General features: G+C 45.6%; 8 protein-coding genes across 8 annotated transcripts; 5 read left to right on the top strand and 3 right to left on the bottom strand. All coding sequences in view use genetic code 12, as the record gives it.

The window, feature by feature from the left end:
* Positions 1 to 300: 300 nt before the first annotated feature.
* On the top strand, positions 301 to 1,665 carry LODBEIA_P51500 (uncharacterized protein; the record flags this gene model as incomplete). The annotated part of the gene is made up of 1 exon (XM_066975451.1): positions 301 to 1,665. One exon carries the CDS (start codon positions 301 to 303, stop codon positions 1,663 to 1,665), a length of 1,365 nt encoding a protein of 454 aa, XP_066832088.1.
* An 837-nt stretch (positions 1,666 to 2,502) lies between these two features.
* On the bottom strand, positions 2,503 to 6,249 carry LODBEIA_P51510 (uncharacterized protein; the record flags this gene model as incomplete). Its single annotated transcript, XM_066975452.1, has 1 exon — positions 2,503 to 6,249. The coding sequence occupies one exon, from the start codon at positions 6,247 to 6,249 to the stop codon at positions 2,503 to 2,505; it is 3,747 nt and encodes a 1,248-aa protein (XP_066832089.1).
* A 264-nt stretch (positions 6,250 to 6,513) lies between these two features.
* LODBEIA_P51520 (calmodulin) lies at positions 6,514 to 7,131 on the top strand (the record flags this gene model as incomplete). Its single annotated transcript, XM_066975453.1, has 2 exons — positions 6,514 to 6,516; positions 6,685 to 7,131. The coding sequence occupies 2 exons, from the start codon at positions 6,514 to 6,516 to the stop codon at positions 7,129 to 7,131; spliced, it is 450 nt and encodes a 149-aa protein (XP_066832090.1).
* A 317-nt stretch (positions 7,132 to 7,448) lies between these two features.
* On the top strand, positions 7,449 to 8,645 carry LODBEIA_P51530 (uncharacterized protein; the record flags this gene model as incomplete). The annotated part of the gene is made up of 1 exon (XM_066975454.1): positions 7,449 to 8,645. One exon carries the CDS (start codon positions 7,449 to 7,451, stop codon positions 8,643 to 8,645), a length of 1,197 nt encoding a protein of 398 aa, XP_066832091.1.
* Positions 8,646 to 9,006: 361 nt separating this feature from the next.
* LODBEIA_P51540 (uncharacterized protein) lies at positions 9,007 to 9,639 on the top strand (the record flags this gene model as incomplete). The annotated part of the gene is made up of 1 exon (XM_066975455.1): positions 9,007 to 9,639. One exon carries the CDS (start codon positions 9,007 to 9,009, stop codon positions 9,637 to 9,639), a length of 633 nt encoding a protein of 210 aa, XP_066832092.1.
* Positions 9,640 to 10,051: 412 nt separating this feature from the next.
* Positions 10,052 to 19,342, top strand: LODBEIA_P51550 (uncharacterized protein; the record flags this gene model as incomplete). The annotated part of the gene is made up of 1 exon (XM_066975456.1): positions 10,052 to 19,342. The coding sequence occupies one exon, from the start codon at positions 10,052 to 10,054 to the stop codon at positions 19,340 to 19,342; it is 9,291 nt and encodes a 3,096-aa protein (XP_066832093.1).
* Positions 19,343 to 19,433: 91 nt separating this feature from the next.
* On the bottom strand, positions 19,434 to 20,513 carry LODBEIA_P51560 (uncharacterized protein; the record flags this gene model as incomplete). The annotated part of the gene is made up of 1 exon (XM_066975457.1): positions 19,434 to 20,513. The coding sequence occupies one exon, from the start codon at positions 20,511 to 20,513 to the stop codon at positions 19,434 to 19,436; it is 1,080 nt and encodes a 359-aa protein (XP_066832094.1).
* A 432-nt stretch (positions 20,514 to 20,945) lies between these two features.
* LODBEIA_P51570 (uncharacterized protein) lies at positions 20,946 to 23,321 on the bottom strand (the record flags this gene model as incomplete). Its single annotated transcript, XM_066975458.1, has 1 exon — positions 20,946 to 23,321. The coding sequence occupies one exon, from the start codon at positions 23,319 to 23,321 to the stop codon at positions 20,946 to 20,948; it is 2,376 nt and encodes a 791-aa protein (XP_066832095.1).
* Between the last annotated feature and the right edge of the window lie 161 nt (positions 23,322 to 23,482).

Below are 23,482 nucleotides of genomic sequence, written 5' to 3' on the forward strand. Positions count from 1 at the left end.
TTTTTGCTGTGGCTACACTATGATGGGCCTTACCCGTGGTGGTGCGAATGGCAACTTGTCCGAGTGGTTAAGGAGAAAGACTTGAATCAATTCCAAGTTATCTTTTGGGCTCTGCCCGCGTAGGTTCGAGTCCTGCAGTTGTCGTGTTTTTTTTTTTTTTTTCTCTCTGAAATTCTTAGGAACTCCAGCATAATGGTTGTTGTTGATGTTGAAAAACCCCCGTTTTTATAGCCTTACACATGTCAGCTGCTGGTTTCTCAGCTTTTGCTTTCGATAGACTATTCGTAGACATCATAAACGATGGTAGAAATTATCAAGTACCAGGGCTTTGACCATATATGGCAATACTCGGGCCCATGGCTATATTACTTGTTGGCACTATACGTCAGTTTACCATTCCTTGCTTACAAGTTGCTTCCATACGTGTTTCATAGAAAAGTCAACCATAATAGGAAAAGTATACTCATACTCGTTATGGGGGACTTGGGCCACTCGCCGAGAATGTGTTACCATGCATTGTCGTTTAGCAAGCTTGAGTTTAGCGTCAACCTATGTGGATACGTGGAGACACAACCGAGTCACCAAGTCATTGACGACCTCAACATCGACATCACTCCAATTACTTCAGTCAAAAACACAGAGAATCTTCCCTTTGTCTTGTTTGCAGCGAAAAAGATTATTGTCCAAATTCAACAAATTGGCGAGATCTTGTGGAAAACCCGCGATCAAACCGATTTCGTCATGATCCAGAACCCCCCGAGCATCCCCATTTTGTTGGTCATCGTATTGTTCAAAATCCTCTTTAGTCGACAATTGAAAATAGTCATTGACTGGCACAACTTGAACTACACCATTTTGAACCTTCGGTACAAAAACCTTGCACATCCAGTGGTCAAACTTGCGAGAGCCTATGAAAAGTTCTTGGCAAGGTTTGCTAGCTTGAACATCACCGTGACAAAGAAGATGAAAAACTTTTTGGTGGACGAGTTTGCATTGGATAAATCAAAAGTAACTACATTTTACGATCGGCCAGGTGACCAGTTTCAACCCATATTGAGCAAAGATGCTATTTTCAAACATGAGATTTTCCAAGGTATAGAGAATATTGCAGACTTCAAGATTCTTGTTAGTGCAACATCCTTTACGCTAGACGAAGACTTTGGCATCCTACTAGACGCATTGAAAAAGTACGAACTAGATCCAAAATCGCAACCAGTGATTCTAATAGTCACGGGAAAAGGCCCACTCAAAAACCAATTCCTACAAGCAGTGGAGGAGTGTAAATATTCACCAAAAGTCATTGTGAAAACAGCATGGTTGTCATCTGAAGATTATCCACGAATCCTAGCGAGTGCAGACTTGGGGGTTTCGCTACACACCTCATCGAGTGGGATCGACCTTCCGATGAAGATTGTCGATTTCTTTGGATGCGGCGTCCCCGTGGTATCTTTGAATTTTCCAGCAATCAATGAGTTGGTCAAGGAAGGTAAGAATGGAATGATTGCGCAGACATCAACCTCAGAAGAGATTTGTAAATTGATCACAGACATTTTAGCCAATGATGCATTATTGGCACGTTTAAAAGAAGGAGCTTTGCAAGAAAGTAGATCACGATGGAAGGAGAATTGGATACAGACGTTACAGCCAAAATTTGTAACTTCATAGTACTACTTAAAAAAGAAAAAGATAGAAAAAAGAAAGTTGTAGCATGTGTTGATTAACCTAACTCTATCTTTTCAGTTCATCTCGCTGGGACGTCTTTGCAACAATATTGATTACATGAAGCATCTCTCTGATACTCGGACTGGCTACAAAAAAGCGTACACTCTCGAGCCCCAATTACTACATATAAAACGCAACTTTCACGGCGGTATGGATCTTCAAAAAAACCTGGTGTTTGGATGTTTTGAAATCTGATGTTCGGGTCTCGTATCCTGGTGTTCGGGTTTTGGATCCTGGTGTTTGGGTTTTGGATCCTGGTGTTTGGGTTTTGGATCCTGGTGTTCGGGTTTTGGATCCTGGTGTTTGGGTTTTGGATCCTGATGTTCGGGTTTTGGATCCTGGTGTTCGGGTCTTGTTCCTGGTGTTCGGGTCTCATTTCCTGGTGTTTGGATGTTTCCAGATCTGGTGTGTGGATGTTTCCTGATTTTTTAGATTTGCATCCGAACACCAGACTTTTGAACAAGCGAAAATCTGGTGTTTGGGTCTCGTATCCGGGTGTTTCCTGATATTTCCTGATATTTCCTGGTGTATGGATGTTTCCTGATCTGGTGTTTTGGATGTTTCCTGATTTTTTAGATCTGCATCCAAACACCAGACTTTTGAACAAGCGTAAATCTGATGTTCTGATCTCATATCCTGGTGTGTGGATGTTTCAAGATCTGATGTTCGGTCTGGTGTTTGGGTCTCGTAGTTTGGTGTAGATAGAGAGAATAAAGTAGAAACGGATCTGACCAGTACTAACATCAAAGCTCATCTCAACTTCATTAAAAAAATTCACAGCTACGCAGTGAGTTCAACTCTCACGTTGTTCTTATGGCAGTATTCAAATATTATCGGGAACAATTTGCTCGTCAATTGGGCTTTCCAATCTTGCAATGATCGCTTCACGAGTGCCCTTTTTTCCTGCGCAGCTTCACAGTTGGCCATAAATTGGTAGAAGCTCAACCGGGTTTTTATGTCCTCAACAACCAAAACAACCCTCGAAAGTTGATTCCTTTCCAACAAACTCCTCATAAAAGTGCCTAGATATGCAACATCTTCTTCATGTGGTCCTTCTTGTTTCATCGAGGTATCAACCCATTGATTAATGTTTTCTCGCAACTGCCGTGGGGTAACCTTTTCGTTTAAAAACGGCGGCATCTCATTTAAGCAAGGTTGATTCTGCAACCACTCGTCCGTGACAATTTCCACGTTGACCCTTGTATCTTCAATCTTTTTGTTGATTTTCTCACGCAATGGTAGCAAGTCGAAATTTCTAATTTTCTTTTTATACTCCATGTCCTTGAGAACATCCTGCTTGATTGAGGATGGAAGTTCATTAACAATCATAGAGTCATAGGACTGTGATTCTTCATAAGCAACCTCATGTTTTCTCTTTATGGGAGACGGCGCAGCAGAGAGTTTACGCTTCAGCAATGGCTTTGTTGGAGACTCCATGATTCGCACGTATTTGGGTCTGCCACCAGCTTGTGTTGGGATCAATTGTTGCAAATACGATTTCCCCTTGGGAGGGCTCTTGAACTCGGGGAGTAATCCTCTTTTCTTTAATTCGCCTTCAAGTTCTCTTCTAATCTCCATCGGCAAGGAATCAAATATTTCCCAGTCAATGTTTTCTGCATTGTTGAGCGGGTCTGATGACGTCGTTTGCGGTCTGCGGCGCCTTTTCTCGACGTCGTCTTTGCTGAATACTAGTCTCTCTTTTTTCATAAGCTTTGCTTTCAACGGACTAGTCTTGCTGCCGCCAACACCACCGCCACTGCCACCGTCGTTGCTTCTTCTTTTTGTTTCTCTTTGCTGTTGAATGGGGTTCCCTGGATCCAACTTCACTAGAGGTTCAGTCACAGCAAGACCAGCTATTTTGTCTGACTTGGCAAAGGGCAACTTCATCTGCTTCGATGATTTCATCAAATCGGCATCCTTCAATTTTGTCATTCCCACGGATATACCTCTCAACTCCTTAACAGGGATATTGGTCATTCGATACAAGACTTTGATTTCACTGCCAATAACTCCCCAATCGTTTGTAGCAACCCCAAGTCTCGAAGATTTATTAACAAAATCCACTTGACCGAGTCCCAAAAACTTGGAAGTAACAACATCGGCTCCAGCAGAGCGCTTGGCAAGTTTGAGTGTTAAAGTCGAGCCGCAGATGCCCAAATTGACCATCCGCTCGTACAATTCGCGTGCCAATCTCATAAAGAACTCATCCAACTCCTCGATTGTGTCAAACCGAATACCAAAATTGACATCTACCGAGATGGATTTCCGCCCCAAGACAGTCTCGGGGTTAGATGTGTCTATTTCGATGCTAGTGAAATCCACTCCTCGCGCATACTGGTGTAGTTTTGACCCCGTTTTGTCTCCCAACAATTGAATCAATCTAGATCTCGGAAGAGCCAAGATGTCCTGAATCAAAGGGTTTTGACGCTTCACCACCGCCTCCAATTTTTCTATAATTCGCCAACTGAAGCCTGGCAAATCTTTAATCGCGACGGTTGAAAGGAGCTGCTCCAAATTCAGGAAAAAATATTGCTGCCCGTTAGGTTTAGCCTTTTTGATGGCCAATTTGGCTATCAATACGTTGGGCCCGGCACCAATACTCACCAGGCACTTTGTTAACTGGAAAACGTGTCTCCTAATCATGGATGATAGTTCATCCACGGCTTCTTCAAGGCCCTTGTCTGATTTCAGGCAGTAAGAAGTGGCGTCAACCAACACTTCATCTATCGACACCGGGAATATGCTATCGAAATAGTCACTTGTCACTAGGTAGTTGTAAAACTCACTAGAGCATTTTTCATATGTTTCAAACTCGTAATTTACCAATTTTAAATCGGGACATAGCTTCAAGGCATTTCTAAACCACATTCCGTTTCGAACCCCAAATTTCCTGGCAACATAGTTGCAGCTTGCTACATCTGACGTGCTGCCTCCATGTCCCACGGCGATTGGGTCCTTATGGATATCCAAGTCCGGGTGCTGTAAACAAGAAGCCGTGGCAAAGAAACAGTCAAAGTCAATGTGCATGATTACTTTTTTACCCAGCACCTGTGCTTTATCGAAATGGCCAGCGTGGCCCTGGTGTAAATTTTCCTTGACAATTCGTCGTAGAAACTTTAGTCTCAACTCTGCTTTCCATGTGCTCAAATGGTGCAACCGTGAATTTGCAAAGAAACCTGACAAGAAATCCGGATGCCTTGCGTCTAGAACGTATTTGCCTCGGATCATGTGTATACCCTTACCAGGACGGGGAGGTAATATGCTATCAAGAACAGGAATATCATCAACATCATCAACATCATCAACTTTCTCGTCTTCAAAGCCGTCCTCTTCTTGGCCTTTTCCTTCTCCTCCTCGTCTCAAGTGTCGTTGCTGCAGCTGCTGCAGTAGCTCCAATTTTTGTTGGGTTTCCAAAACATCAATCTCCTCAGGTAGCAAAGTAGACACTTCGTCCTCGTCTTCGTCCTCGTCCTCGTCCTCGTCCTCGTCCTCGTCCAATTCTTGCATTGGTGACAATCTTCTCCCCTCCAAATTTTCCAACTTGTCCCGGTTGCTAACCTCTCGGTCAATTTGTTCACACGGTTCCAAGTTGGAGTCAGCGGCCTCTTCTTCTATTGCCTCCTTGAATTGAGGAAACTGTAATCGCTTCTGGTCGTAGGCCACGTCCAAGATGAGTCGATACTTTTGCCAATCCAAAAGTTCGCCGCGTGCAACACAATCAACAATCCATTGAGCCTTGACCACTCGACAGTTTTTAAACATCACGTTTTTTCTGGGAGTTAGCCTGTCGCAAATAATATGCGTTGCAGCAGACTTGTTTGCCAAGTAGCTTAAAAACGTTCCTCCGTGCAAGATCACCAATCGATGAATCTCGTTAATGGACGGCCTCGTGTGGCCATTGACAAAAATAGTGCAACCTTTAAACACCGGGGCAGGCAACTTTTCAAGGTTTTGCAATCGGCGTCTTTGCCTATCCCAGGCAACATAAGCTTCATCCTGTCGCTGTTGTTTCTTTAGCTTTGAGTGCAAGTAGGTGGCGTAGTCATTGAATCCATGGAGTGCGCCAATGGCATCTTCATCTTTGTCACTCTCCGACCCCTGGCTGGCCTCCACCTGCACGCTCGCTTCTTCCCCCGTGACGTCTACTTGTGGATTAGCTAGTCTTGGTGACAACAGCAAGGGGAAAGAGGGGAAAGAGGGGAAAGAGGAGGTGGGTTGGGGGCCCATCTGCTCATTTCCAGGTTGCGGCAAAGAGTCACCCAAAACGTCCCACACGTGATCATCCAACCCATCATCAAAGGGGTCCGAGCTCGCCGTAACGCGTTTCGGAGTCGAGGCCACTTGAAACAAAGGCTGCTTCTGCTCCTGCGACGACTGGCTGAAGCTGTTTATGTGTAGTATCAAGCTCTGATCATCCAACGATCTCAAGTACACCACGTACTGACTATCGTCCTTGACAACGCCCGCGTCCCTGCTGCCGTGATCGCCGTCCTTTGCAGCTTTCTCCAACCGCTTGCCATCATCCATAAGGCTCCATCTAATCGAGATCAACCAAGAACCAACCAAAATGAACAGAAGAAACCCGTGTTGTAAAAAAAGCAGCCAAAGTGTTGTAAAAAAAACGCACTGCAAAGGGGAGAGAGAAAAAGGTGCCCGTGATACTTTCTCCTCCAGAGCAAAGAACATAAAAAAGAGAGAAAGGGCGACAACACACACATTCATACAAGAGCTTTTGATTTCTGACATCTACTTGCATCCAGACACTAATCAGAATCAGCAATAGAGGTAACAATGGTATGTCATGATAGTAATTGTCGAGGGTGTTTTTTTTTTCGTTCCTTTTCTGTTCATTTTTTGGGCCCATGCCTTGGGATTGTTTGATGAATTGGGACTGTTGTTGTTGTTGTTGTTGTTGTTGTTGTTGCCGCATAGATATACTAACGCGAGAGCTCCACCCCATAGGCTGAGAAATTGTCAGAGCAGCAAATTGCCGAGTTCAAAGAAGCATTCTCCTTGTTCGACAAGGACAGCGACGGAAAGATCACCACCAAGGAGTTGGGCACGGTGATGAGATCGTTGGGGCAGAACCCCTCGGAAAGCGAATTGACCGACATGATAAACGAGGTGGATGTCAACTCGGACGGCTCGATCGATTTCCCCGAGTTCTTGACCATGATGGCCAGGAAGATGAAGGACACCGACTCGGAGGCGGAGATTGCAGAGGCGTTCAAGGTCTTTGACAGAAACGGAGACGGCAAGATCAGTGCTGCGGAGTTGAGACACGTTTTGACTTCGATCGGCGAGAAGTTGTCCGATGCCGATGTCGACCAGATGATCAAGGAGGCCGATACAAACAACGATGGCGAGATTGATATTCAAGAGTTTACTCAATTGTTGGCTGCAAAGTGAGCCATTTGCCGGGTTGTATTTATTACCCATTCTTTACAGCTGTTGTCCTTTTTTTTTTTTGTCTATTTCTATATAAAACTTACATTTAAAGAGAAAGGGAAAGGGGAAGTAGTTGGTTGGAAAGTGTTATCCCTCTGATAGGTTCTCTTTTCACTGACTTGGCCACCCGAGTCGACGCCAGGCATGGCGTGGATCATCGAAAGGCAAGATCTAGCTTGCCGTGTGTAGTTTGGCCTCCATAGATAAAAAAAGATAGAGGAAAAAAGTGCGCACCAGGGGGGTTTCAGCATTCCAGTAATGATAAGAAAGCAGCTCGTATGGATGATAGCCTCAAGAACTTGCTCAGCCGGTACTCGTTGGATGAGTTAGACCTTGCCCAGTCGCAGACTCAACGTGCAGAGCCAATTCCGGATCGGTCCCCGAGTTCTGGGTCCCTTCCCGTGGCGACTGACGGAAACAGCACGTATGTCCCTCCGCATAGAGCCAGGTCGAAAACTCAAAAGAGAAACGCAAATGGCAGGGCCAGAAATGGCACTTTTGCAGAGCGCAGCGACCACCGCGAGAAAGTGAAAGACAAACAGGGAGAAGCAGCAGAAGAAGAAACAGCAGCGAAATTGGCTCAAAGGCGGGCGCGGTTTGCTACACTGGACAAGGCGGGCTCAAACCAGCGCCATAAGCAGCACGAGTACGGACTCGTCAGCAGAGGAGAGGATAAACGGCTACAGGAGTCTGAGGCTGCCCGCGAGGAGTACTTTGTCTACATATTGAGCCAGTTTATCCGCTTCACGTCGGCGCATTCGTCGGTGGAGCTCTCCGAGGCTTTCCAGAAAACCAGAGATCTGGATCCGGAGAACTTCCGCACGGCCCAAAGCTCGGCGGAGGAGGACTCCAGTCAAGGTGCACCAAATATCACTATGGATTCCATCACATTGTCGATTCGGAAATTGAGAGAAAGCCTATTGGGCCTCCCGCCAAGTCCGTTTCATAAAAAGGTGTTTTTGTTTTCAGTGCGAATATCGCACTACTTTAGCCACTACCAGACGTACATATCGAGCATCAGGTACCTTCTACACAACGAATCTGCCCTCAACTTGGCGGAGTTTGAAGTTGAAGAAATTTCGGTGATTTTGGTGTTGCATTTATGCAACGTCAATAACGATCCTTCCTCGGCCATTGCGATTTTCTACAAATACATCCCGCACAGACAGGACATTGCTACTATTCTACGGTGCTGGGTGCTCAAGGATTTCTACAGCTGGTTGAAGATATACAACGAGGTGGAAAACTCGGCGGTCAAGTCGATGATGAAGCTTGGCTTGCAAACGATGCTCAACTGGATGGTCCGCGCCATAACATCCGGCTACTACACTTTGCAGAAGGAAGTGATTGAGACCAATTTCCTACCTCTGGACCTACCGTACGCAGAGTTTGCTGCAAGGTACAACATTTCCTGGCACGAAGAGGAGAATGACATGATTACGATAAGAAGTAGAGTTAAGAAATGGAGCCGCTAGCTCTTGATGGAAAAATCGCTCCCCCCCTTCCTTTTCCATCTCTTGCAATCTCTGGGCCCTCAAAGCCGTCTAGAACCCTGAGGTGTCTGGCCCGTTGTGTAGTTTCGGTTTTGGAATATTGCACTGTACTGGGTATACCTACTATCATTATAACATGTGCATGAAAACACACGCGGAAATACCAGGGACGAGAAGAAAAAAATATACCAACACGAAACCACTCTTTACCAGCACGGAGAGGTGGAGAAGGAATCTTGAGCAAATACCGAAATCCTGTCTTGGGCTGATACTAGACTTGCACTGCACCCGCTTCAACTGCTGCTTCAACCAAGGCTCTTGTTCCCGCAAAAAAGAAGAAAAAATGTTTAGATTTGACCAAAATGGCGGAACCCTGCGGCCAAAACTACCCAATCTGATAAAGATCGATGATATAACATCGGGGAGAATAGACCCAAAGCTCATATACGAGGAGATAGAACGGCTAAAGGCCGAAATCAACATCCTCAGAAACGACATGTCCTCCTTCCTAAAAGCGTTGGCGACGATTCCAGAAAATGGCTCCCAACAGGAGTACTACGGCACGGTCATCCTACGGTTGCAGACAATGCAACAGAGCATAAACGAGTACTGCGAACGGTACAACAAGCTTTTGCCAATCATCAACTTGGCCCAGATCAAGTTGGGGCACGAAGTCGAAGCGCCGGCGCCGGCGTTGAAGGGCAAGTTGACTCCATCAAACCCGTCTACCACGAACAACACCCCCGTTATGGGAAGCAAGACCACCCCGGTGCTCACCCCAGGAACTCCCAGCTTGGCCGGGACTAACTTTGCCACCAACTCGGCGTCGGCGTCGGCGCCTGGGCTCCTGGCGCCTACAAGCCAACAAGGAACTGCCAATGGTTCCAGCAAGAATTTGAAAAAACCGGCAAAGAAAGCAATTTCACAAACTACAAAGACCGGTAATGGAACGGCAGCTCTGCCGATTGTTTTATAATTATGTACAAGTTTACTTTAAAGAAAAAAGGAAGGGGGGGAAGAGCAACGACCACTTATGTCTTTACTTAGCTATCTCTGTCTGTCGGTATGTGTGTGTGCTAGTAGGTGTGGGACTGATGTCGCATTTCCCGTGTGTCGCAAAATTCTCGACACCGATTGCATTCGGATATTCCACTTTGATTGCTGTGCCAACTTTTGACCACTGCAGCATTCCCTCCACCCCCCCAATGGAAAATGCATTCCAGCGACTCTTTTGGAACCCATTCCTAGATCAAAAGTATTAATCATTATTAAGGACTGAATTCTTTTGTTGTTTTTTTGTTGCTTTCCTTTCCTTTTTTTTTTTTTGTTTCTATTACAGAATTCTCAATTGATCCCGTGGCCAACTCGGCTTTTGTAAGAACCAAGGCATGTTTGAGTCGCTTGTTGCAAATCTTCTAAATAGGTTTCTCGGGGCATACCTCGAGAATTTCGACCCCAAACAACTAAACATTGGGATATGGGGCGGAGACGTCAAATTGACCGATTTGCGGTTGAAGAAGGAGAGTTTGGATAGATTCAAGTTGCCAATTGATGTCAAATTCGGACACCTTGGGGTGCTCACGCTTCAGATCCCCTGGGCCAACTTGAAAGGCAAGCCCGTGCAGGTGATTATCGAGGACCTTTTCCTCCTTGCAGCTCCGATTATTGTCGAAGACTTTGACGACGAAGAAGACGAAAAGCGACAACAGGCAGTCAAGCAGAACAAGTTGAAGAATTTGGAGTCGATGTTGGAGGCCAGGACTGAGGAGTTGGGCAAAGAACTCGGCGACGAGACGTTTGCAGAGTCGTTAATCACCAAAATCGTGGATAACTTGCAAGTTACAATCAAGAATATCCATGTCAGGTACGAAGACGAGTCCGTGTTGACGGAGAGCCCCTATACTTTTGGAGCCTCGCTATCAGAGTTGTCGGCCATGTCAGCTGATGAAAACTGGAAACCTTCGTTTATTTCCATCACGCAAGCGTTTACGAGAAAATTGCTCAAGCTAGATAGTCTTTCCTGTTACATGGACACGCAGTCTACCGACTTGTTGTCGCACCTCGATAGAGACAAGCTATTGGACACTTTCAAGAGTCTAAAAATCGACCAAGAATACCTCGTGAAGCCTGTCACGGGAACGGGGAAAGTCACAGTGAACAAGGCTGGCGCCACCTCCTCGATGCCCCATATAACTTCGGACCTCTTTTTCGAAGAGTTTGGCGTCGAGTTGAACTCGCAACAGTATCAGGACATTTTATGGACTGCTTCCAAGTTCCATTGGTACATGAAGACGGCCAAGTTTAGAAAACTTCGGCCAAAATTGCCTCCCAGCGAAGCCCCCAAGGAATGGTTCAAGTACGTGGGTAGATGTATTCTAGATGAAATACACGATAGAAACTACAAATGGAGTTGGGAGTACATTCAAAAACGAAGGGAGCAAAGATTACTATATATGGAGCTTTGGAAGCTTAAGCTCGGCAAGAAAATCAGCGAAGCGCAACAAAAACAGCTAGATGGCCTTGAGTGGGATTTGCCCTTTGACGATATCAAGCTATACAGAGCACTCGCTAGAAATGCCATCCGGCAAGAAAATGCCCATGCCAGGTTGTACGATACAAACACTGCTGAAAAGAGTGAACAAAAAAACAAAGGTTGGTTTTCGAACTGGTGGGGAAATGGAAATGGCGCTGGAACGAACAAAAACAACAACAACCAAGAGTCTGAGAAGCAGCAAACTTACGAGGCCGATGGAGAACATGCAGACTTGTCACTTTCAGACGAGCAAAGAAAAGCCCTCTACAACGCAATCGACTATGACGAAAAAGCGCCCGTCACTACAATTGACTTGCCTGAAGATTGTGTTAAAATACGTGTTAGCGCATCTTTAGAGAAAGGTGGATTGGTGATCAGACAAGACCAGAAAAACAACATTGCAGAAGTGGTTTTTGAAGGATGCAAGACTCAATTCCTTCAACGACCTCACTCATTCTTGGCTGGTTTCCAAGTGCAGGAGTTTAGGGTAGAAGATGGAACTCGGACAAGTATTTACAAACACGTGGTCAGTGTGAAGCAGGCTGACGATCAGAAAGCAAACAAAGTGCCATTTTTCCAATTGCAATATGAGCAAAATCCACTCGATGGTAAGGCAGATTCAAACCTTTCTGCTCAACTTAAATCCATGACCATTTTCTACAATCCCAGATTTATCGAAGAGTTGATGATCTTTTTCACGCCCCCTAAAATCCATTTGAATACCATTGGCGCGATTATGAATGCAGCCGAGTCGTCGATAGAGGGCTTGACTGCACGTACAAGAATGGGGTTGCAATATGCTCTCGAGGAACACAAGACGATTAACTTGAAATTGGATCTTCAAGCGCCGTTGATCATTTTGCCTCTCGATCCTTCTAGCTTCAAAACTGCCGTTGCTATTTTAGATGCCGGACACGTCAGCGTCAAGAGCAACTTGGTGGAGCGGTCCAAGATTAGCGAATTGACTGATAAATCAAAGTACACCGAAGATGACTGGAAGCGACTAGAAAACCTCATGTACGACAGGTTCACTGTTTATTTGAATGACATTGAGTTTTACGTTGGCCATACTATAAAATCCACAATGGAGCAATTGTACGCCGACGAAGACAAAAGGCCAGCTCGAATGCTAAACAATTTGAGCTTGACCTTTGATCTCGGTGTATCGATCATCCCCGATGCTCAAAACCTCTCCAAGATCAAGCTCGACGGTAACATTCCCAAGGTGAGTTTAGCCATGAACGACTTCCAATACAAGGCCTTGATGCAAATCATTGACGCGGCCGCGCCCAACCCGAGTCCCGAATCTTCAGATAGTGGGAGCGTCTTTAACGCGTTTGGAGATCAACCTAAGGAAGAAAATTATGATATTGAGCAAACACAGCAGCTGCTGGACTTGCCCAAGGATCAAACGACCGCCGATAATTCTGCACAAAAACGTTTGTTTGAGTCCAGGTTTTGTATTAAAAACATTGATTTGGCGCTATCGAGGTGCATCGATGGAGTATCTTTGGAGCACGAGCCCCTCATAAGTTTTGTTGGAGAGTCGCTCAATTTGAGTGTTGACAAGATTGGAATGGATATGGACGTGGACTTGAGCCTTGGCGCATTGAGTATACTCGACAGAGTAGAGACCTCGGGGGTAGCTGAATTTGAAAAGATGATGTCCTCGATTGTGCAAGAAGAGGGCCAGAAATTGCTTACTGTGAAGGTGGCCCGCAAGCATCGTTCCGTAGAGTTTCACAACAAAAAGATTGATGTGTTTGACCAGGACATTGATCTCAAGCTCGCGACTGTGAAGTTCGTGGTTACGAGAAAGACGCTTTTGGATGTAATCACTTTTTCAATGAATACGTTCTCCGATCCAAATGCCGCACCAGTCCCCGCGGATGAGTTGAAGCACAATGCAAAAGACGACGATGCTGCACCTCAAAAGATTGACATGAATGTCAAGTTGGAAAGTATTATAGTAATCTTGAATGACGACGGTCTCAAGATTGCTACCTTGGAGTTGGACTCGGCCTCAATTGATTTGTTCTTGTTACCAGAAGCCATGGACATCAAGGGCAATTTAGGGTCGCTCACGTTGAGCGACGATGCCCTCAGCAGTGATTCCAAATTGAAAAAATTAATCGATATGGGAGACAAGAACTTGGCCGAGTTCAGTTACAAAACTTTTAGCAACCACCCGCAGGATAAAGAGCAGCCATCGGAGTTGGACTTTAAAACAGGCGCAATCTCGGTCAATTTTGTCGAGAGCTCCTTCAACAAGATTTTTGAGTTTTCTAGCCAGTTTATGAAGATGAAGGCCATTTACGATGGAACGAGAGAGGCGGCAATGAACCAGGCTGCCCAATTGCCGGCAAAGTTGAAATTCAACGTGTTGGTGAATGCACCAACAATTACCTTTCCTTTGATCCACAGAGGCGCAGACACCATTGTGGCGAACTTGGGCGAAATATATGCCCACAACGAGTACAAGGGTGCACTTAACGTTATCAAGACAGGTATCCGCAAAGTAAACTTGACGTCGAATTTGAGTTTTAGCTCAAAAGATGTGCAACAGACGTTGAAGATTCTCGATGACTTGGATATTGGGTTCAACATCAACTGGTCCGAGAGCTACGAAAAAGGTGTGCCTACTTTTGCAGTTGAAGGAAGCATGCCCGAGATGGATGTTGGTCTCACCGAATTCCAGATCAAACTCTTGACCGAGCTCTCTTCCTTCATCAGCGACGCATTCACGATTGACTCTGCTAACAAGAACTTGAAAGACGTGCATGAGGATGCCGCGTATGCAAATGAAGTCTTGAAGTACAACACCAATCTTTTACAGTCTCAAAAGCGCTCACTGGTTGTTCGCAAGCCTTCCATTACCACCGGCGCCGGAGCCGTAGACAATCTGATACCACTGATACCGGAGGACCACATTATGGTGACTTTTAAATTTGATGTCCCGCTTGTCGCATTGACGCTATACAACAAGTCTGAGGGAGTAAAGGATATAAGCAAGAACCTGCTCTCCAAGTTTTCCTTGAATGGACTAGTCGTGACACTCGATGCTACCCAGAACTCCCAGTTTACATCTAAAGTCGAAATCACTTCGTTTGTCGTTGAAGATGTACGACACCAAACTGAGAGTAAATTTGTTACCTTGATACCTGCAGCCGAAGGTGTGGAAAAGCAGTTTGTCTTGAGCGCAAGCTCGTCAGATGTCACTGGCCAGAAAAGCATTGCCGTCCTATTGACCGTTGAAAAACCGAAATTGGTGTTGGCTTTGGACTATTTATTTGAGCTCCAGGCGTTTTTTGAAAATTGCTCGCCGTCTCAAAGGCCACCTCTTACTACCCCTGGAAACTCCAGAAGGTCTGTTGTCCTGATGAAGTCAGCACAACAGAAAAATGACCAGGACGACGAAGAAGCCGACCAGACCAAGTTGGGGTTCTCAATCAACATCATCAAGCCTTCGGTGTTTTTGCTAGCTGATGATTCACGGAGCGACACCGAGGCAATTGTGTTTAAAGTCGAGCAAGTGCAGTTGTCTAAGCAAGATATCTTCTACTTGGCCACGAGCAACGTGGGGATGTATCTAGCGAGAATGGATAGTCCCAAGACTGCGCGGTACAAGATTATTGACGATTTCTCGATATCATTTGCCTATGACGACCGCAAGTCGACAAAAGAAAAGTCGCATGTGAGTTTGGAAGCATCAGTTGAAACCTTGGTGTTTAGAGTCTCCTTGAGAGATATCCGCTTGGGCTATGCTATAATCCAAAGGGCCAATGATCTTTTTGCAAAGCACACTGTTTCAACCAACGACCAAAAGCCAACTTTGTCTGACGACTTTAGGCGAAGGTTTTCGCAAATCGCTCCGAGTATCACGTCGTCGTCGTCGTCGGTTTCACAAGACATGCGAGTTAATACAGATAAAGATACGGGACAGGTTCCAGTTGCGCTTGAACCCATGAAAGAGGAAGAACTAAATGCAAGCTTTGGCGGGGTGCGATTCGTGCTCATTGGTGATGTTTCGGAATTGCCCGTTTTGGATATGAACTTGAAGCCATTCGACTTGCGAGCCATCAATTGGTCGACTGATTTGAACGCCGAGGTGCACATTGAGAGTTTTGTCAACATTTTCAACTACGCCAACTCGTGCTGGCAGCCCTTGATTGAGCCATGGCCAGTTGCCATTTATGCGTCCAAAACGCGAGCACCAGAGTCAAAGTTGCTTGTGGAGACCATATCTCGACAACTTGCGGAAATCACAATCACATCCAGATCCGTTGCATTGCTTTCGCAAATCCAGACTAAATTGAGCACCGATGAAAAATTGAAACCTAGAGGACAGGATTACCCTTTTGTGATTGTCAACGACACGGGATTAGACCTCACAGTTTGGACGGACGGCAGTAAAGAAGAGACGGCAAAGGAGATCAAGTACCAAGAGAATATCCCATGGACATTTGAGGATTGGAGGAAAATCCGTGAGAACTTGGACGCAGACACTGCCAGCACATTGGGCATTTCCTTTGCTGACAACAAATATGAAGCAGTCCACGCTGTATCTGCAGCTAGGGTTGGCGAAGAACTATTTGTGCTTCAGCCACCAGTGAATAATGGGGAGGTGCACAACCGTCTCTCGGTCAATATTACGCTTCGCGACGATAACGTTAAAGTCATTACGTTGCGGTCTACAATGTTGGTTGAGAACGACGCCGACATTCCAATATTGATAGAGAATGTTGGAAGCAAGCAAACCAGTCTTGAAATTAAATCGAAAGAAAGCAAAGCAGTACCCATCGATTTGGTTTATGACAGCAAGCTTCGTGTGAGGCCTCAATTGCACACCTCGTATAACTGGTCAGATGAGACGATTTATTGGAAGGATATAATGAAAAAGAATAATGGTATATCATTAAGGTGCCCTTCCAAGTCTAGCGAAAAGAGGTCGATATATTATTTCCAAACCGAGGCTGTTTACCAGCACGAGGAACCCTTGGCAAGGATTTACCCTCACTTGAAACTAGTCATCTCGGCTCCACTTGAAATTGAAAACTTGCTACCATACGACTTTAAATACCGGTTGTATGACAAAAACTCGAGGAGGGAATGGACGGGGTCTGTTAAACGAGGCGTCAAGAGCTATGTCCATGTTGTAAGTTTGGACAATCTCATCTTGCTCAGCGTCGAGCCCGAGAATTGCGGTTATGGGAGATCAGAATTTGCCATAATCAATGGAACCAAGACTAGTGAGTTCTCGCGAGAGTCGACGATGCTGATTCGTGGTAAAAACACGTTCAAGTTGCACATTCACTATCCTAGAAAACAAGCAGATAGCACCAGTTTGAAGGTTGTTGTTTACAGCCCTTATGTCATTTTGAACCGATCCAACTTGAACATTGTGGCTTTTGAAAAGGGCAATATGTTCCCGTCACCTGGCAAAACCTCTCAAGGAGCAGATGTGCGTCCAACCATGTTTTCGTTTGAAAAATTTGAAGATCGGAAAAATAGGGCCCAAATCAAAGCAGAAAACACGGAGTGGTCGCCGCAGATTAGTTTCGACGCGATTGGGCAGTCGAACCAAGTGAGGTTGCACATTTTAGGCCAACAAAAGGAAATAAACTTTGGCGTTTCCATACTGGAAGGTGAAGGAAAGTACAACTTGACAAAGACAGTGACCATTGCCCCAAGATACGTCTTCATGAACAGGCTCAAGACCAGTTTGAACATAATGGAGGAAGGGTCGGCTCTGCAGGTCACGGCGCACAACGACGTGTTGCTTCCTCTTTACGGATTGCGGTGCGTGGAAAAGAAGAGCATCGTTATCAAGTCGCAACAGGGCACGAAATGGACCCAGCCATTCAGCATCGATGACGTTGGCCAAATCTATGTCAAGGTGCAGGATAAAAACCAGATACAGCTATTGGTGAAAGTTACTATGCTTTTAGAAGATGCAACCATGTTTATTCACGTGGAGGACGCAAACAACCAGTGGCCATGCGCAATTAAAAATTTCACGGATGAAGAGTTCTACATTTACCAAAATGATCCAAACATCAATGCGAATGGAGAAGTTGTCAAAAAGGATGTCCTTTATAAACCCATCTACTACCGCATTCCTCCAAAAAGCGCCATGCCTTATGCATACGATTACCCCAACGCAATTGTCAAGGAGTTGATTGTGAGAGCGCGCGGAAGGGAACGAGCAGTTAATTTGTCCGAAATCGGCAATCTTCGACCATTCAGGATCCCGCCACCCGCGGATGATAATGGTGATGGTGGTAGGGCTCAACAATTTATTGTCGATTTGAATGTCTGTGCTGATGGTCCCACACAAACGTTGGTTATATCGGATTATGATCCTTCCAAGAGCTTGTATAAAATATCAGATGGGAACGAGTCGCTGCATTCGTCGTCGCTATCGAGATCGCAGGGTTTCGAAGCCACTCCAGTTGACGAAAACTATACAACAAAGATTGTCACTAAATTCGACGGCTTTGGCATATCGTTGATCAACACCAATGAGAAGGAATTGAGCTATATCACCATCAAGGGGCTCGAGTTTAGGTATAACGAGTCAAACATTTATCAAAACTTTAGCGTCAAGCTCAAGTGGGTGCAGATTGATAACCAGCTTTATGGTGGAATATTCCCAATTGTTTTATACCCTTCGGTGGTGCCCAAGACGGGTAAAGAATTGAACGAGCATCCTGCATTCTCGGCTTCAGTTTGTCGAGTCAAAGATGAAAGCCATGGGGTCTTGTTTATCAAATACGCAACGGTTCTTTTCCAAGAGTTGACATTTGATATAGGAGAGGACTTTTTGTACGCTTTGCTTGACTTTGCCAAATTTCCAGGTGCCTCGTGGAACAAAGAACAAGTTGATCGACTCTGTGATGACAATTTGGACATTCCCGAGCCGTTGCAGCTAAACGATACGAGCGACATTTACTTTGAGGCGTTGCACTTGCAGCCAGTGCAAGCAAACATCTCGTTTGTGAGAACCGATTCTGTCGATGCCGAGGACAAGACTGTAGCGCAGAATGCCTTGATGTTTTGCTTCAACGTTTTGACAATGGCCATGGGTAACATTTCAGACGCACCCATCAAGTTGAATGCGCTCTTTATTGAGAATGTCAGAGTTCCAACGCCGCTTTTGGTTGACTCTATCCAAACTCATTACAAGCAAGCGTTTTTTTACCAACTCCACAATATTGTGGGGTCGGCTGATTTCTTGGGAAACCCAGTGGGGTTGTTTAATTTGCTTTCTTCCGGTGTCATTGATATCTTTTATGAGCCTTACCAAGGGTTTGTGTTGAATGATCGTCCTCAGGAATTGGGTATTGGCTTGGCAAAAGGTGGGCTCAGCTTTATGAAGAAGTCCGTCTTTGGGTTTTCGGATTCCTTTTCCAAAATCACTGGCTCGCTTGCAAAAGGCTTATCGGTGGCGACGATGGACCCCAGGTTTCAAGAACGCCGACGCCTTCAAATGAAGAGAAACAAAGCCAACCACTTTGCTGGCGGTGCCAACTCGTTCTTTGAATCAATCACTTCAGGAATCGGAGGCATCGCGGTGGATCCAATCGAAGGCGCCAGCACGGGCGGTGCAGCCGGGTTCTTGAAAGGTTTAGGAAGAGGTATGATTGGTTTACCGTCGAAAACAGCAATCGGGGTGCTCGACTTTGCTTCGAATATTAGTGAGGGGATCCGCAATACAACTACTGTATTTGACGGGGACGGATTAGAGAGAACAAGGCTCCCGCGGTATATCAACCCCGATGGGGTCATCAAGCCGTATTCGCCAGTAGAGGCGCAGGGCCAGTATTGGCTTTACACAGTTGACGGTGGCGAGTACTATGATGAAACCTACTTGGCACACATGCTCCTCCCAGGGGACGAAATGGCGGTTCTTGTTACATACAGAAAGATCATCCTTTTCGACACGAAATCATTGGTGTCAAAGTGGGTCATCAAGTTTGATCAAGTAAAGTCTATATCGGTGGAAGCTACAGGTTTAACTGTTGAATTGAAGAATCGAAAAGGTCCTTTTATTCCAATACCAGACAGGAACAATCGAACCTTTTTGTATCAAAAGATCGGTATAGCAGTGAAAGAGTACAACAAGCACTGTCGTGTTGCCCTATGATTGTGGGTTTTTTTTTTAGAATATGCTAGTCTAGTCGGAAGGAGGAATAGAATAAAAATAAAACAAAAAAATGTATCAAGATAGAGTTTGATTAGTCCACGAAATGTCGAGGCAGCAGCTCACTTGCAACTTTCTTGTACCATTTCATGAAAGCTTCTGCTGAGCCATCAGGTTTGGTTTGCGGTTGAACACGTCTTGCAATTACATATCCGTCTTTTGCTTTGATGCACAAGCCGTCTCCGAGTAGTTTGAAATCCCCGCTTTGACTCAAATCGTCGAGATTTCCTTGCACCAGAGTTTCAATCAATTCCGTAACATCTCTCAAGAGGATGCGCTGTTTTTCGTTTACCCTTTCCCCTTTACGGTAGACAGTCACATTCAAGAATGTGAAAACTGCGCCCAAGGCATCGTAAACTCGTTTGACTTGCCTTGCCGAAAGCTCTTGCCAAAGAGCTTGGCTTTTCGACTTCAGGATTTTAGGAGCCAAAGTTCGCTGGTATGCATTTACCAAAGGTCTCGTGTTTAGAAACGCACCTTTGCTGACGACATCCACTAATAGATCTGCACCTTTGCGACCCAATTTGATGGCAAGGCTCTCATAATTGTCCAGGTCCGTAATCTCCACGGCAGATGACTGAGCCACAATGCTCCCGTGGTCAAACTTGGTAGGGTGCAATGTTTGCACCGTTACTCCAGTCTCTTTATCGTCGTTCAACAAGGCATACTGTATAGGAGACGAGCCCGAGTATCTCGGCAACAACGACGGGTGGACGTTCAACCCACCATACTTGCACTGCGAAATGAACTGCAGCGGTATGAGCTTTCCGTAGGAGACTGCAATCGCAAGATTGAACATGTCGAGGGACACAGACGTCAAACGCATAATATCTTCCGACGAGTCGGCCCGTTCTATGCTCACTTCATTTGCACATGCCCATTGTCCAACTGGGAGCTCCTGAAGATTCTTCAAATACCGGCCCTTGGGCTTGATCGAGCGTGTTATCACTGTCAACTTGTCCACGACGTGCGGATTCTCATCCTTGAATCGCTTGAGCTTGCTCAAGCTCTCAACACTGAAATGGTCGCTTCCAAAGAATGCGATTCGTAGCGGGTCATGTCGCAGGTGGATCCACCTTCGAACTCCAACACGCCAAACTGGTGGCACCATCATGGTTGGAATAAAGACATCTTGGTGAGAGCAGATGGCAGGAACTGAAAAAATCAAAACCTCAAAATGAAAATGAAAATAAACGCAGAACTAACAAAAACACTCTTTCTTGACTCTTCACCACTTTCAATAGGACCCGCTTCCCCTCCCCTCAAAACATCATCATCCACAGTCGTCGTTCAAAAATCCATGCTGCAGGACACATCAGACTTGTTGAAAAAATTAGCCGCTATCATGGGAGTCAAAAATATCGACAGCACCACGTTGAATCTATGCTATAAATTGCTCGATGAAGGCGCTGATCCACTGGTTTTGGCACGGAAAATCAAAGAGATACAAAACGAAGTGCGTTCTGTTCATGATCGTTAATGACGTGTGTTCTATTTACGAGAGAGGTGGTGAAGCATGAAACAAGAAACAAAATTTGGAAGCAATTTAAAACCCACCTTTCTTTTTCTTCTTTCTGCGCTGGCTTCCTCCTTGAGAAGCTGTTTGGGACGTACGGACCCTGCTTTGTGACAAGAGAACATCGTCCATCTGCGAAGATGCGCCTCTGGGTTGGGAGGACGAGGGGGGGGAAAAGTTGGTTGCTTGCGACAGTTGAGTAAAAGACGGCTGTAAGCTTGGTGATGATTCCTTGACCTGAGTCGTTTGAGTTGCTCTCGATGATGGTGTGCCATCAACAAGGTCACCACGAGTTCTAGCTCTCTTTCTGAGTGGAGAGACTTTTTCATCGGGAGACCCTTTATCCCAAGAATTGAGCAAACTTTGCACGGCAGCCGGCGATTTGTTTTTCAAGGACTGCAATCGGTTTTTTAATAAATCGGGATTGGGCGCGGTGTACTTGAGCGACGACAGTGCAAGCATGACGGCTGTGTTTTCGATGCTTTCCACCAGGTTTTGAGGATAATAGGATGAGGATAGTGACTTTATCAAATGCTGAACTTTGTTGTGTAGTGTGGCATCGCTAATGTCCTTTCTGCCACCCAGGTACGCGCCGAAATTCACCAGCCTGATGTCATCACGACCAAAATGGTTGATTTCTCTCATTGCTTCATCCAAGTCTCGCATACTTTTAGCATTGACGGGCATGTGAGAGCCTAGGTTGACCGCGTCATATATCGACTGATAGCAAACAGATGTAGTACCCGGCAAGTGTCTGAGACTCAGTTCCAATCGTTGACGAAACATTGGTAAATCAGGCGCAATTTGACGACGAGATAGTTCAGAAGAAATCACCCAATTAAAGATTTTTTTCAAATTTCGAGTCTTGGGTGCCATCCGGTCGTACTCTCCTGGGAGAGGCTGAGCTGACGAGGCAATCTTTTGCTTGATTTCATGTGACAATGCTGCGGTTGCAAGCGTGGCCGAAGCTATCGAACGGTCCTTGGCCATCAGCAAAATTGTCATCTTTTGATTTTCGTCTTCTTGATTCCATGCAAGCAGGAGCTGTTTCGTGGGCTTCGGACCCAATCGTATGATATAAGGATCGCGAAGGATGCAAGGGAGCCCGTTTTCGTAGCCAAATGTATAAGCAAGGATTAGCGGGCTCAACTCGCTGTGTAAGAAAATGTAATAGGTCTGTTGCTTTTCCAAAATTGACATCTTGAGTGAAGGGTCGCTCCCGTTTAAAAAATGTCTCCAGGATAACACTCTCCTTAGTCCCTTTTCATACTTGAGCCAAACCAACTCTCTCGACGTCAAAAGGAAAGCTTCATCTCCCTTGCAGTCAAAGTCTCTGATTCTGGACCAGGTGTTTGCAGTCAACAAGAGCTCCGACTGGGCTTCCTCACAGTCGCTTGAGACTCGAGAGATTGTGGTATTGGTCACGACTAGTATCACTTTCTCCTTCTTTGGCCAGTAAAGCCGCGTCCATTTAGTCAACTCATCGAGATCGAAATCGAGATTCGATAAGGACAACTTGACCTTTTTTGACCGCGTGACTTTTTTGAGCTTCTTTCTTTCAATGTGCCACATAGTCATTGTTCCATTTGAGCCAAGCAATACAAACCTTGAATAATCCTGTCGGCAGAAACTCACATGCTCAGTGCCAGAGTCCTGCACTATTTCCTCAAGTACCGACAATTCAAGCTTCGGGTGGCCCTGGCCCTGGCCCTGGCCTCCAAGTCGGGGTTCAGCGTACTGGCAAGTCAAGACAAACACCTTCAAGCTTGTTCTAACTAGAATAATCTTTTTCTTCTCTTCATCACCATTTTTCTTTTTCAACCACTGCGATACTTCGATTTGCCGTATGGTATCAAGCAAATCAATTTCAACATGGTCTCGGGCTCGAAATGAGCCACTTTCCTTCGACATGCGAGAAAAGCACAAGATGGACGGGATATCGCTTTTGGCAAACGCCAAAACATCAATGCTCCGTCCAGAATGCTCTCCAATTTGTAAACCAAAGATCTTCATAAGCGCCCCAACTTCCGGGTCGTATACCATATCGGAGTCCAAAACCTGTGCCTCGGAACTGAGTGACGCTAGCGTCCTTTGAGGGATGTAGTGGGATAATAAAAACCTTCGAATTTTCGAAATGACAAAAGAGTTTGTTTCGTCCGCCAGGACTGAAGGAGCCACTATCTCCTTGACCGTTCCTTTCTCCACGGCAAACGCTGGCTTTGAATTCTCACGCCTGGGAAAGGTTGCCTCAAAGCTCCAACCTTCATTCGGCGGTTCATGAACATCTTTTCCATCACCTGCTTCTCCTTCTTTTTCTGCTTCTCCTTCCTTTCTAAGACGTACCATTGCATTGCCGTAGACTCCATAGCTTAGCTGTATTCCGCGGCCATGTTTGTGAGGCCACATGTGGCAAAAATCATAGGCTATGAGAGTAGATGATGGTGTGGTACAAGCAGTATTTCACATCAAGCATCTCTTTCGGGTGATGTTTTTCTGGTTTCATTTGATTGCAAAATTACTCCGGTGAGTATTTGGACAAAGTTTTCCTGCTACACCCTTTTAGCATC

The sequence above is a fragment of the Lodderomyces beijingensis genome (genome assembly GCF_963989305.1).
Source record: "Lodderomyces beijingensis strain CBS 14171 genome assembly, chromosome: 6".
Classification (NCBI taxonomy): Eukaryota; Fungi; Ascomycota; class Pichiomycetes; order Serinales; family Debaryomycetaceae; genus Lodderomyces; species Lodderomyces beijingensis.